Source organism: Oenanthe melanoleuca, chromosome 11 (genome assembly GCF_029582105.1).
Source record: "Oenanthe melanoleuca isolate GR-GAL-2019-014 chromosome 11, OMel1.0, whole genome shotgun sequence".
NCBI lineage: Eukaryota > Metazoa > Chordata > Aves > Passeriformes > Muscicapidae > Oenanthe > Oenanthe melanoleuca.
The window spans coordinates 2,542,804-2,554,420 of NC_079345.1; the positions used below are offsets into that span (position 1 = coordinate 2,542,804).

At 54.7% G+C, this 11,617-nt stretch overlaps 1 protein-coding gene across 1 annotated transcript; it reads left to right on the top strand.

Moving 5' to 3' along the window:
• Positions 1–295: 295 nt before the first annotated feature.
• On the top strand, positions 296–5,768 carry FOXF1 (forkhead box F1). The gene is made up of 2 exons (XM_056500968.1): positions 296–1,911; positions 3,523–5,768. The coding sequence occupies exons 1-2, from the start codon at positions 852–854 to the stop codon at positions 3,681–3,683; spliced, it is 1,221 nt and encodes a 406-aa protein (XP_056356943.1). The 5' UTR covers positions 296–851; the 3' UTR covers positions 3,684–5,768.
• The last annotated feature ends 5,849 nt before the right edge of the window (positions 5,769–11,617 follow it).

Genomic DNA, 11,617 nt, shown 5'->3' on the forward strand with positions numbered 1-11,617 from the left:
CGCTTTCCAGGGCTGGAAAAGGGGAGCAGGGAGGGAGTGGAGGAGCCCCACGGCACATCGCGGTCACGCGTGGCATAAACCACACACAGGCACACACAGAGCTACACGCGGCGGGCAGGGGTGCGGCGTGCAGCCCCCCCGGGTGGGGCAGGGCGGCGTGGAAAGGGCTCTTTAAAAGCTGCCCACCAGCGGGGAGCGGCGGCGGAGGGGCCGGCACGGGGCGGCGGAGGGAGGGGAGGGAAGGGGGGGAGCGGCTCGGGGCGGGGATCTCCGCTCCGCGCTTACGTCTGTCAAGGAGCGGCAGACGCCGCTGCGAGAGATAAAGTAGAAGGCGAGCGGCGGGGCCGGGGGCAGACTCGACAGCCACCGCGATGGGAAGCAGCTCCCCGCAGCGCCAGCCCAGCTAAAGGCTCCGGAGCGGGACGGCGGCGGCCCCGGCAGCCCGGGCCGGGCAGGGGCAGCGCGGCGGGCGCAGGCGGCGGCCCCGGCTCCGCTCTCGCAGCAGCCGAGCTCGGCTCGCTTCACCCGCCCCCCCATCCCGCCTCCCTGCGGCCCCCCCGACCCTCCGCCTCTCGCTCGCCTTCTGCAGCCGCGCTCGGATTTAGGGATAAAGTGGGAGGAGGAGGCAAAGGGGGGGGGTTGGGGGGTGTCGTCGCTTCCATTTGTTTATCCACGGAGGGGTGAAGTCTCCCGGTGGAAAGCGAGCCCGCCGGGGGGCCGGGAGGACGCCGGAGGGAGGGTGGTGGGTGAGTGGCGGCGAGCCCCCGGCAGCGTGGCCTTTTGGGGGGGGCGCTGGGGGGGCGGCGGAGGAGGGCCGGGGCTGGGGCTGGCCGCCGCGGACCTGGCCGTAGATGACTGCAGAAGCGCAGCAGGCTCTGTCCTCTCAGCCCCCTCCTCCTCCGGTGCAGAGCAGCTACGGCCCCATGTCCTCCGTGGCTGAGAAGCAGCCGCAGAGCTCGGCCATGGACGCCGCCTCCGCGGGGACCGGCGGCGCGGCCGGCAGCGCCCCGGGCAGCGGCGGCGCCCCGGGCAGCGCCGGCCCCAAAGCCAAGAAGACGAACGCGGGGATCCGGCGGCCGGAGAAACCGCCTTATTCCTACATCGCCCTCATCGTCATGGCTATCCAGAGCTCTCCCTCCAAACGCCTGACCCTCAGCGAGATCTACCAGTTCTTGCAGAGCCGCTTCCCTTTCTTCCGAGGCTCCTACCAGGGCTGGAAAAACTCGGTGCGCCACAACCTCTCGCTCAACGAGTGCTTCATCAAGCTGCCCAAGGGCTTGGGACGGCCGGGCAAGGGCCACTACTGGACCATCGACCCGGCCAGCGAGTTCATGTTCGAGGAGGGCTCGTTCCGCCGCCGGCCCCGCGGGTTCCGGAGGAAATGCCAGGCGCTGAAGCCCATGTACAGCATGATGAACGGGCTCAGCTTCAACCACCTCCCCGACAGCTACGGCTTCCAGGGCTCGGCCGGCGGGCTCTCCTGCCCCCCCAACAGCCTCTCCCTCGAAGGGGGCTTGGGGATGATGAACGGGCATTTGTCCAGCAACGTGGAGGGGATGGGCCTGGCGGGACACTCCGTGCCCCACCTGCCCGCCAACGGGGGGCACACCTACATGGGCGGCTGCACCGGCTCCTCGGCCGGGGAATACCCGCACCACGACAGCTCCGTGCCCGCATCCCCGCTGCTCCCCGCCGGCGGCGTGATGGAGCCGCACTCGGTTTACTCCAGCTCGGCCTCGGCGTGGGCGCCCAGCGCCTCGGCGGCTCTCAACACCGGCGCGTCCTACATCAAGCAGCAGCCCCTCTCGCCCTGCAACCCCACGGCCAACCCGCTCTCCTCCAGCCTCTCCACGCATTCCCTCGACCAGCCCTACCTGCACCAGAACAGCCACAACACCGCCGACCTCCAAGGTAAGGGCGGCCACGCGTGGGGCGCATCCGCGACCGGGGGCTGCGGACCCCGCGTGGATCCCGGCGGTGCCGCTGCGAGCCGGGATCCCGCTTCGTGGGGGTTTTAAAGCTTTTCCCGAGGGGAAGCTGCCTTGTCCTGGCTCCTTCCCCGGGGGCAGCCGGGCGCCCGTCGGGGCTGTCCCCGCCGCGGGGCCGGGAACGGCCGGGCCGGGGCTCCGCTCTTCCCGGTGGCTGCTTCGCCTTAGCCCCGGGCCTAAGGCCGGTGGGCTCAGGCAGCGGGGAACTGCGGGAAGGAGAGGCCGGGAATGCATCCTTGGGCTCTCCCACCTCCATCGGGACTTGGAGGATTCTATAGGGAAAAGGGAGGAATTCCCTATCGGGTGGTGCACCACCCGTGCCATCCCACCCCCGTCCCATCCCGGTCCCTTCCCCGCCATCAGCTGTATTTGTCACACATCTCAGGGCTGCCTTTTCCAGGCCCATCACCTCTCTCCATCCATCGTCCACGCCGAAGCCGGCGGCCCGGATCCCCCAAATCCTCCCGCGCTCCCAAACCCGGGCAGCGGCGGGGGTCTCGTCCCTGGAGACCGGCTCGGTCTCGTCCTTGGGGCTGTCGGGGCTGCATTGGCCCTGAGTCTTGGAATGGAGATGGTGTTGGCCGGGAAGAGGCCTCGGAAGGGACGAGGCCGGCGCTGGGTTTCGCTTTGCTGCCCAAATTCCCCTCGGGATGCGCTGGGTGTGGGACTCTCGTGGCACGGGGAGCCCCGGAGCCATGGGCGGGTGATGGGGCAGATTTGGGGGTCCCTGCCCATCACCCCGGGCCTTCCGGGGAGCGGGATGTGCCTGGCAGGAATGGCTGTGAAGGGGACAACAAATGGGCAAAAAACACAAAATGAAGCAGGGAAAAGCATCAGCCGGGCCGGAGCGGCAGAACCCGGGCAGAACCCCAACCCCGGGCGGGCACCGCGGGCACCCTGCGCACCCGGGGCAGCTCCCGGAGCTCAGCGCATCCCGGGCCGATGGAAAACCGAGCTGGGAATCCGCCCGAGGAGCCGCCGGGCCCGCGCGCGGCCTTCACCGAAACGCTCCGATTATCACCCAAAGGAGCGGCTCCCGGGCAGGCATCCTCTCCCCAAATCCCGGGGCGCTTTTCCATCCCCGGGAGGCGGAAGGAGCTGGAACAGCCCCGCTCCCGCTGCTCTCGTCCCCGGCCTCCTCCCGGTGCCACCGGCACGAACGGGAGCTGCCTCGCTCCGCACCCGGCGCATCTTCCGCACGCGAAAAGCAGCCGGGACGAAAAAAAAAATAAATCGAAGCGTTGAAAAAAAAAAAAAAGGAAAAAACCCCTAAACCCAACTCGAATCCTTTCTCCTCGCAGTGCCCTTGGGCCGGGCAGGGAAGCGCAGTCCCGGGGGTTTCTCTGCCGCACCTGCGGAGCCCCCGCAGTGCCCGTGTGTGCCAAAATATCCCCAAATCCGCGCTCGGAACGGGGTGTGCGGGCGGGTTGGGTTGTTGGGATTTTTATTTTTTCAACCCCATGCGGCGTTTTTCTCGCTGCCCCTTCCTTAAAATCCCTTCGCGCTGCTGACCATCTCTCCCCCCGTCCCGCAGGCATCCCGCGGTATCACTCACAGTCTCCGAGCATGTGCGACAGAAAGGAATTCGTCTTCTCTTTCAACGCCATGGCCTCCTCCTCCATGCATTCAGCGGGCAGCGGCTCCTATTACCACCAACAAGTGACATACCAGGACATCAAGCCGTGCGTTATGTGAGCCGGGACGGGAAAACGCCGCTCCTGGGGCCGGCCAGGCCGGAGGAGGGCGAGGAGCATCCCCAGGACGCTGTGGGGTGGCACGGGGGTGTCCAGCGGACTGGAGCTGCGGGGAGCGGCGGGACAGCGAGCCGAGCATCGGCCGGCAGCGCCCGTGCCTTCTTCTGCTCGGGGAGGGCTGCAGGAGAAAGCAAATCAGCCCCCCCGTCCGTCCCGAAAACCCCGACTGCGAGTTTGGGGTGAGGCTTTGCCAAATGCCAAATGAGGTTTTGATGCTTCTTTAAGAAAAAAAAAAAATGAAATTGCAAACTCATTTTGGGAGTTGGCGGTGAGCGATGCCACCGGCTCGGCTGAGGGGGCTGGAAAAGCCCCCGAACTCAAATCCCGTCTCACTTCGAGCCCGGAAAAATACTTTTTAAATTTTTTTTTTTTTTTTTTTTTTTTTTTTTTTTTTTTTTTTTTGCCGGCCAACACCCAGCAGGCAAAAAAATCTCTCAGAGGGATTTTTTTTTTTTTTTTGGAACTATTAATCTTGGATTTTTTTGCCTGCATAAAGACTGCAGGATCAGACCCTATGCAGAGAGAACAAGGCACTTTGGAAAGAGACAGCCATGCTCATCCTGTTATTTATTCTACATTTCTTTTTGTTTGTTGTTGTTGCTAATAATCGAGACACGAATAGTCTCAGTTGATCAGTATTAAATCGGGGAATCTCTGTTGGCAATATTTGCCATATAGATTTGGGTTTTTTTAGTTAACCTTTGTAAATTTGCAAGCGACCGTGGTCTCTGTGTAAAGACAATCCTCCATATGTTTTTATAGAAATATATATATAATGAAGGATTATTCCCCTCCCTCCCCTCTCTATTTTTTTTTCGCCCTGACGTTGTACAGTTCGGTGACACCTATTTTAATTCTTTCTGCACTGTATAAAATTGTAATTATGTGGGTTTGGTTTTTTTTTTTTTTTTTTGGGGTTTTTTCGCCTTTTTTTTTTTTTTTTTTGTGTACGTTTTGTCCCTAAAGAAAAAAAAAATCCCGAAATAAAACCTGTATGTTATTTGTACATGGGCTTCACGATTGTATGAGCAGCAAATAAACGAGCATGCGGTGTAATTAAACTTAATTAATGAGGAGTCCGTGGCCTCCGCGAGCGCGGAGGGGCCGCGCAGCCCCGGCCCGGCCCTGCAAACCCTCGGGCAATAATTCCCCGTCCCGGCGCAGACTCAAACCCGACTTTTTAGGATTTTTTTTCACCTTGGCGGAGTCCTGGTTGCCAATTTCTCCGCTGGGAAAAATTTCAATTGAGGATATTGAAATGCAGAAGGAGGAAAAGCGCCGGTGCTTTTTATTTTTAGCTTTTTATTATTAGGATTATTCCGGTTTTTTTCCAAGGCGAAAAGCGCTGTTTGACAGCTCTTTGCCTCTCCCTCGAATTCCAGGCATGAGGCTGCCAGGATGGAGCCCGCGGCTGCTTTTTTCCTCCTCCTCCATCCCGGGAATTTTCTGGTTCCTTTTTTCCTCCTCCTCCATCCCGGGAATTTTCCGGTTCCTTTTTTCCTCCTCCTCCTCCTCCATCCCGGGAATTTTCCAAGCCGTGAATCTATCAGCAGGAAACTTCCCGCAGGCTTTTACCCGCGTGAAAAATAAATTTTAAAAAATCATAAAATTGACGAAAATTTACCCAAATTAACTCGAATTGTTAGGAATTAATAAACAGGAATAAAAATTAGCCGCACCATCTCCGTTGTGCACAAGACAGTGAAAAATCTGCATTTAAATATCGCTATTTTCCTGCGAAATTTGGGGGAATTTGGGCTTATTCTGGATCCTCCAGTATCCAGGAATTTTTGCTTTAATTCGTGGGTCAATCTGTGTCCATCAATATTCAACATTAACGCCCATAAAAAAAGAGATGCAGGCGAATTAATCTGATTATATGGATGTGGATTTCTGCCTTTATAGAGGGAAATTTAATAACTGCACACTAATTAGCCCAGCTCGGTGGAATCAGCCTAATTAAAAGCCAAGTTCGCTGTAACAATAAGAGACAAATTTGTAATATTATTGTAATTAAGGCAAGGCTTTATTAGATTCGGGGGAGACCTTTTCAGAGGGGATTTTTTATTATTGTTTTGCAGGGTTTTTTTGAGGAGGGTTGTGGGGTTTTGGGTATTTTTTAAAAATTTTGATCGTGTTGGGGTTTTTAAAATCTCTATTTAGATCTCTTTAAGCCAGCAGAAATCTACCTGCAGCATTATTGGTTTTCCCCATTTTTATGCTTTTCTGGGCTGATCTTTCCCACATCACTGCCCATCCCTGTTGGAGTTGAGCGTGTTGTCTCTCCATCCTTTTAGGTACAAGCTGAAAACAGAGGGGTTTTTACTCCTGAAAAAAATACCTGTGCTAGGTGTGGCTGAGATAATGCTCCAGGGTTGGGAGTTCAGTTCCTTGAGATCCCACTGTCACTCCCAAGGTTTGTTTTCATCGCCGTGGGTTGATTTTGGGTTCTCGTTGGCGTTTGGTGCTGCTGGAGGCTGGGAAGGGCAAGCAGCACCTTGCGAGGCTCGGGCTCATCTTGCAGGGGTTCCATATCTGCTCCCCAACAAAGCCTGGTGTGATTCATCCTCCTCCCTCCCGTCGCTTTCCAAACCTGGAAAAACAGAGCTCTGCATTCCGTGGACGCCACATATTCCTCAAGCCAGTGAGCGCAGTCTAAACAGGAGCTCTCCATCCCCGAGCCCTCCAGCAGCCAGGAGAGGCTGCGACCCCCCAGCTCCTGCCCCCAGCTCTCCATCTGCTAAAGCCCAACGGGATTTTCCCCAGTATTTCAGTCCCAGGGGATGGCAAACCCCGAGCTGAGGGATAAACTTGCCCAGAAATGCTGTGGGAGCCTTGGGAGAGGGGCGAGGCAGGGATTGCTCAGAATTTGGGATTTGCTGATGGAGAGGCTCAGATCAGGCTGTGCTCAGCATCAGCGAGCTGCTCCCTGCTCCTCATCCCTCACATCCCAATCCTTAGGGAATACAACTCATTTTCTTTTGGGGGTTTTGGCATTTTGACTTCAGGAAACAGCTTCTCATCGCTGATGCCCTATGCAGGCCTAGGAATTCCTGTAAGAATTTTCTACAAGGATAAAATTGCCCAGGAATTTTCTACAGGGATGAAATTTGGGAGCATGATAAGAAACAGGGTCTGGTGTCTCCAGCCAGGTTGTCCCCTCTGGATCAGGGGGCACTGATGCCTTCTGCAGGGATTCTGGTGGCAAAGTGCTCCCTCCAGGATATTCCCCCCATCCTTGCAAGGCCACCACAGAGCTGGACTGTCACCTGCCCATGGGCTCGTGTCCCCACGTGGGGACAGAGCTGGGGGGAGCACAGAACAGTGCAGGGATCCCAGGGAAGCCCTGGAAAAGGGGATGTGGGGCTGGGTCCCCTGAGGGGGGGACACATTTTTTGGAGGCTCCATCGGGATGATCTGCAGCCTTTTTTGGGAGGCAGCATCGGGGTGGGGACGGTGGTGAGGGGTCTCTAAGGGATCCCAAGGGACTGAGGGATCCTGGGGGCTTTTGGACAATCCCAGGTGGGTTTGAGGGATACTTGGGGGTTTGGAAGATCCCAGTAGGATCTTGATGGTATTTGGATTATCCTGGTGGGATTTGGACGTTCCCAGGGGGATCTGGATTATCCTGGGGGTGTTGGATGATCCTGATGGGATTTCAGTGATCCCAGTGGGTTTGGAGGATCCCAGTGGTATCAGAATGATCCTGGGGATGTTGGATGATCCTGGTTTGGACGATCCCGGTTTGGACAATCCCGGGGGTGTTGGATGATCCCGGTGGGATCCAGATGATCCCGGTTTGGATGATGCCGGTTTGGATGATCCCGGGAGTGTTGGATGATCCCGGTTTGGATGATCCTGGTTTGGATGATCCCGGGGGTGTTGGATGATCCCGGTTTGGATGATCCCGGTGCGATCCGGATGATCCCGGTTTGGACGATCCCGGTTTGGACGATCCCGGTTTGGATGACCCCGGTTTGGACGATCCCGGTTCGGATGATCCCGGTGGGATCCGGATGATCCCGGTTCGGACGATCCCGGTTCGGATGATCCCGGTGGGATCCGGATGATCCCGGTTCGGATGATCCCGGTGGGATCCGGACGATCCCGGTTCGGATGATCCCGGTGGGATCCGGATGATCCCGGTTCGGATGATCCCGGTGGGATCCGGATGATCCCGGTTCGGATGATCCCGGTTCGGATGATCCTGGTGGGATCCGGACGATCCCGGTTCGGACGATCCCGGTTCGGATGATCCCGGTGGGATCCGGGGGGGCGGTGCCGTTCCCTTGGCGGCAGCGCCACCTGGCGGCGGCGAGCAGGGACCGCCGGCCCGCGGCTTTCCCAAAATTTGGCTTAAAACCGTCCAGTTAGAGCCGGTTTGGACCCTTTCCCCACCAGGTGGATGATAAAACCTTTTTATTGTTTTTGATCTTTATTAATTAATTAAAAATATCTTAAGACTATATATATATATATATATTTTTTTTTTTATTTTTTTTTCTTTCTGGCATCCACACCTGTGATGAGGAACATCCCTTTATCCCGTCCTCACACCAGGCAAAACTCCTCTGTGGAGCACATCTGGATCAAACCTTTTCTGTGCCCAGGTGGGACAGATGGGAATACCTGGCATGGGAAAGCATGGAGTAATCCATGGATACAGGCACCTGACACAGGAGGCTCTCAGATGGGCTTGATTATCCAGATTTGCAGAAAACCTTGGAGACTTAAGCAGTGGGAACAACATCTGGAATCTTAAATGGGTATTTGGAATACCAGAGGGTGAGTTTGGCACCAAGTTCTTAGCAGGTGTAAAGGCTGAGATCCATAAGAACCATTAGATTCCTGATTGCTCCCTCAAAACCAAAATAATTGGGATCTATGGACCTCAGGGGATCCAAACAACAGCTCCTGTCACTTTTGGAAAGGGACTTGGATTCCTGCAATGCTTTTGGGAGGTCACACCTGAACATCTGTTCCCTTTCCAAGCACAACTCCTGCCTGATGCTCTGCAGGAAAAGGCAGCACTGGGATGCTCCAAGGAACTGGATGTTCCTTGGCTCCCTGCCAAGGAACCTTTGCCACAAGGATCATCCTCAGGGATCAAACAGGTGGATGAGAGGAGCCCCCTGAGGAGCAGGAGGTGCCCCCAGTGCCAGCAGCAGCTCTGCAGCTGGAAGCTGATGTTATTGCTATATTCAGATTCTCAGATTGGCTCCATGAGTGAGGAAAGGCACAGGGGCTCCTTTGTTTTGTTAAGGAACTTTCACAGTCAGATCCAGTAAGGAATTCCAAACAGAATATTAGTATCAGTGGTGGGATTGCATGATCCCAGGGTATCTTTTCCAATCTAAATGATCCTGTGGGTTTATTATTAATAAAAGACAACAGAAGGAATAATCTTATTGAGCTCCTGGCTCAATATCCTAATTCCCATTGTCACAGGGTGCCCAGAGCAGCTGTGGCTGCCCCTGGATCCCTGGCAGTGTCCAAGGCCAGGTTGGACATTGGGCTTGGAGCAGCCTGGGATGGTGGAAGGTGTCCCTGCCATGGCAGGGGTGGGATGAGATGAGCTTTGAGGTCCCTTCCAACCCAAACCATTCCATGACTGTGATCTCAGGTTACTCTGATTCACCCAAATTGTTATAAATATTCCAATTCCAGTCTTAAAATGAACTAAATCTTTACAGGGAAGGTGCAGATCCTTTGGAAAATTTCCCTGTGGGAGTCCCTGTGCCATCAGTGTGGATTTCCTTTCCTCAGACACTTCTCCAGGTCACCTCAAGAGATCCCCAGATCTCTGGAGCAAGCACCAGAGAGCAAACTGCAATTCCAGAGGCCAAACCACCTTGGTTTAATCATGGAGAGGGATGTGAGGACACTGGCAGTGCCACTTGGCTCCAGCAGTGAGAACACAAGCCTGAGCACAGACCTTCCTTTATTTAAAGCAGCAAGTCTCAAAACCCCTGCAATGGCACAGAAAGTTCAGCTCTGTGGCTCAGCTCAGCTTCAGGCTAATTACTGCAAAAATAAGCAAACACACCTGGAAAAGCAGGATGACACAGCCTGGAAAGTTTTGCAGGGACTTTGGGGTACCAGGAGTTCACTTGGGGCAGAACTTGCTGCAGCAGTTGTGTGGGGGTGAAGAAAAGTCACTGCAGAGCAGCAGCTCCAGGCACTGCCTCCTCCAGAGGGATGGAAATGCCACACTGCAGAGCCTGAGCAGTGCACGTGCCTGGAAACACTGGGAAAACACAAGATCCCTCTGGAAAAACACAAGTAAAATTCTTGTCTGAACAATTATTCACTCTGAAATGTGAAGGAGTGGTAGCCATGGGTATGTTAATGCTTAGAAATGTGGCAGCTTTCACCACATGAATGTTTCCCTTCTTCCCCTGCCTTTTTTTGATCTCATCTAATTGCCCCGTGTGTTTGCTTTATTCTTTAAGGAAAGGTAAACCTGGCTTGACTCAAAGTGTGGGATGGGTGGAGAATAACACATTTTGTGTGACTTGGAGACCTCTGGAGGTGGCACATTTGGGGAAAAAATTGTTTCATGTCTCATCTCCCAGAGCAGGAGCTGTGGTTTGTCCCTGGCACAGAAAGTTCTGGAGCAGGGGGTCCAGTGGGATTAAAGGCTCCAGGTATCCCTGGGAGACAAAATGCCCGTTGGGAACATCAGCTCTGTCACACAGAAAAGTCCAACAGAGGCTTGGTTGAGGTTTTCTGAGAGCTTTTGCTGAGTTTTTGGCATCTTCTGTTGCTTTCCAGTCTATCAGGAGCCATCTTTGCCTTCCCATCTGTAAAATGTGAATGCTCCTGAGGCAAAATTCTGGGAAAAAATTCTCTTTTGTGCCTTGTCTCCCAGAGCAGGAGCTGTGGTTTGTCCCTGGGAGGTGCTGGGTGCCTTGATGGCAAGTTCTGGGGCAGAGGACCAGTGGGATTAAAGGCTCCCACAGCCACCCTGATGCTCCAGGTATCAAAATCCTCATTGGGAACATCAGCTCTGTCACACAGAAAAGCCCAACAGGGGCTTGGTTGGGGTTTTTTGAGAGCTTTTGCTGAGTTTTTGGCATCTCCTGTTGTTTTCCAAAGGGGTGGGAATCACAAGTTGCCTCCAGTCTATCAGGAGCCATCTCTGCCTTCCCATCTGTAAAATGTGGATGTTCCTGGGGCCACAGCAGAGATGGAGCAGAGATAGATCCATATCCTGAACTCATTTCTCCCAGGCACTTCAGTGGGATGCCCAGCCCAGAACAATGGCAGGATACACGACCCTAAACATTTCTTCAGGGCTTTGAAAGATGAAAAGCAGGGACTTTGCTACCTATGTCAGAGGAGGGGCAGGGAAACGTTCCATGATGTTTATAGGACATTACACATGGAAACATGGGAAATGCTGCCCTTTTCTGGGAGGGAGATAATCTTTAAGAGATGGCAACCAGGAAATCAAAGAATTTGGTACACAACAGCCTCCCAAGCAGGGGGGTTTGCCCAAGGAACGTGGCCACAGCCACAGATGTTTCCTCCAGAGGCAGAAGTGCTGCAAGGGGCTGTTCCTTCGGAGGAACCGGAACGAGAGAAATCCCTGCACACGCTTTTCCTCCCCCTCCTCACCCCTCTGGAGAAAAAAAACACAGCCCCAGAGCTGGATTTTTCAATGGAAACATTGCCCTAAAAGCTGTTTGTTTCTCCCTTTGGAGCAGTAGAAGATGATGAAATAAAAAAAAAGCATACACAAAAAAAAAAAAAAAAAAAAAAAAAAAAAAAAAAAGGCATGACTTGGAGACAGTGTTTAACCATCCCTTTCCTGCTTTTTTTTATTGGGATAATGGGATAATAGGATAGAGCCTCTGTCCTTGCAGACTGCTT

Coding starts and splice junctions, on each gene's coding strand:
- FOXF1 (XM_056500968.1), top strand. CDS start 852: ATGACTGCAGAAGCGCAGCAGGCTCTGTCCTCTCAGCCCCCTCCTCCT. Junction 1,912..3,522: donor CAACACCGCCGACCTCCAAG/GTAAGGGCGGCC, acceptor CCCGTCCCGCAG/GCATCCCGCGGTATCACTCA.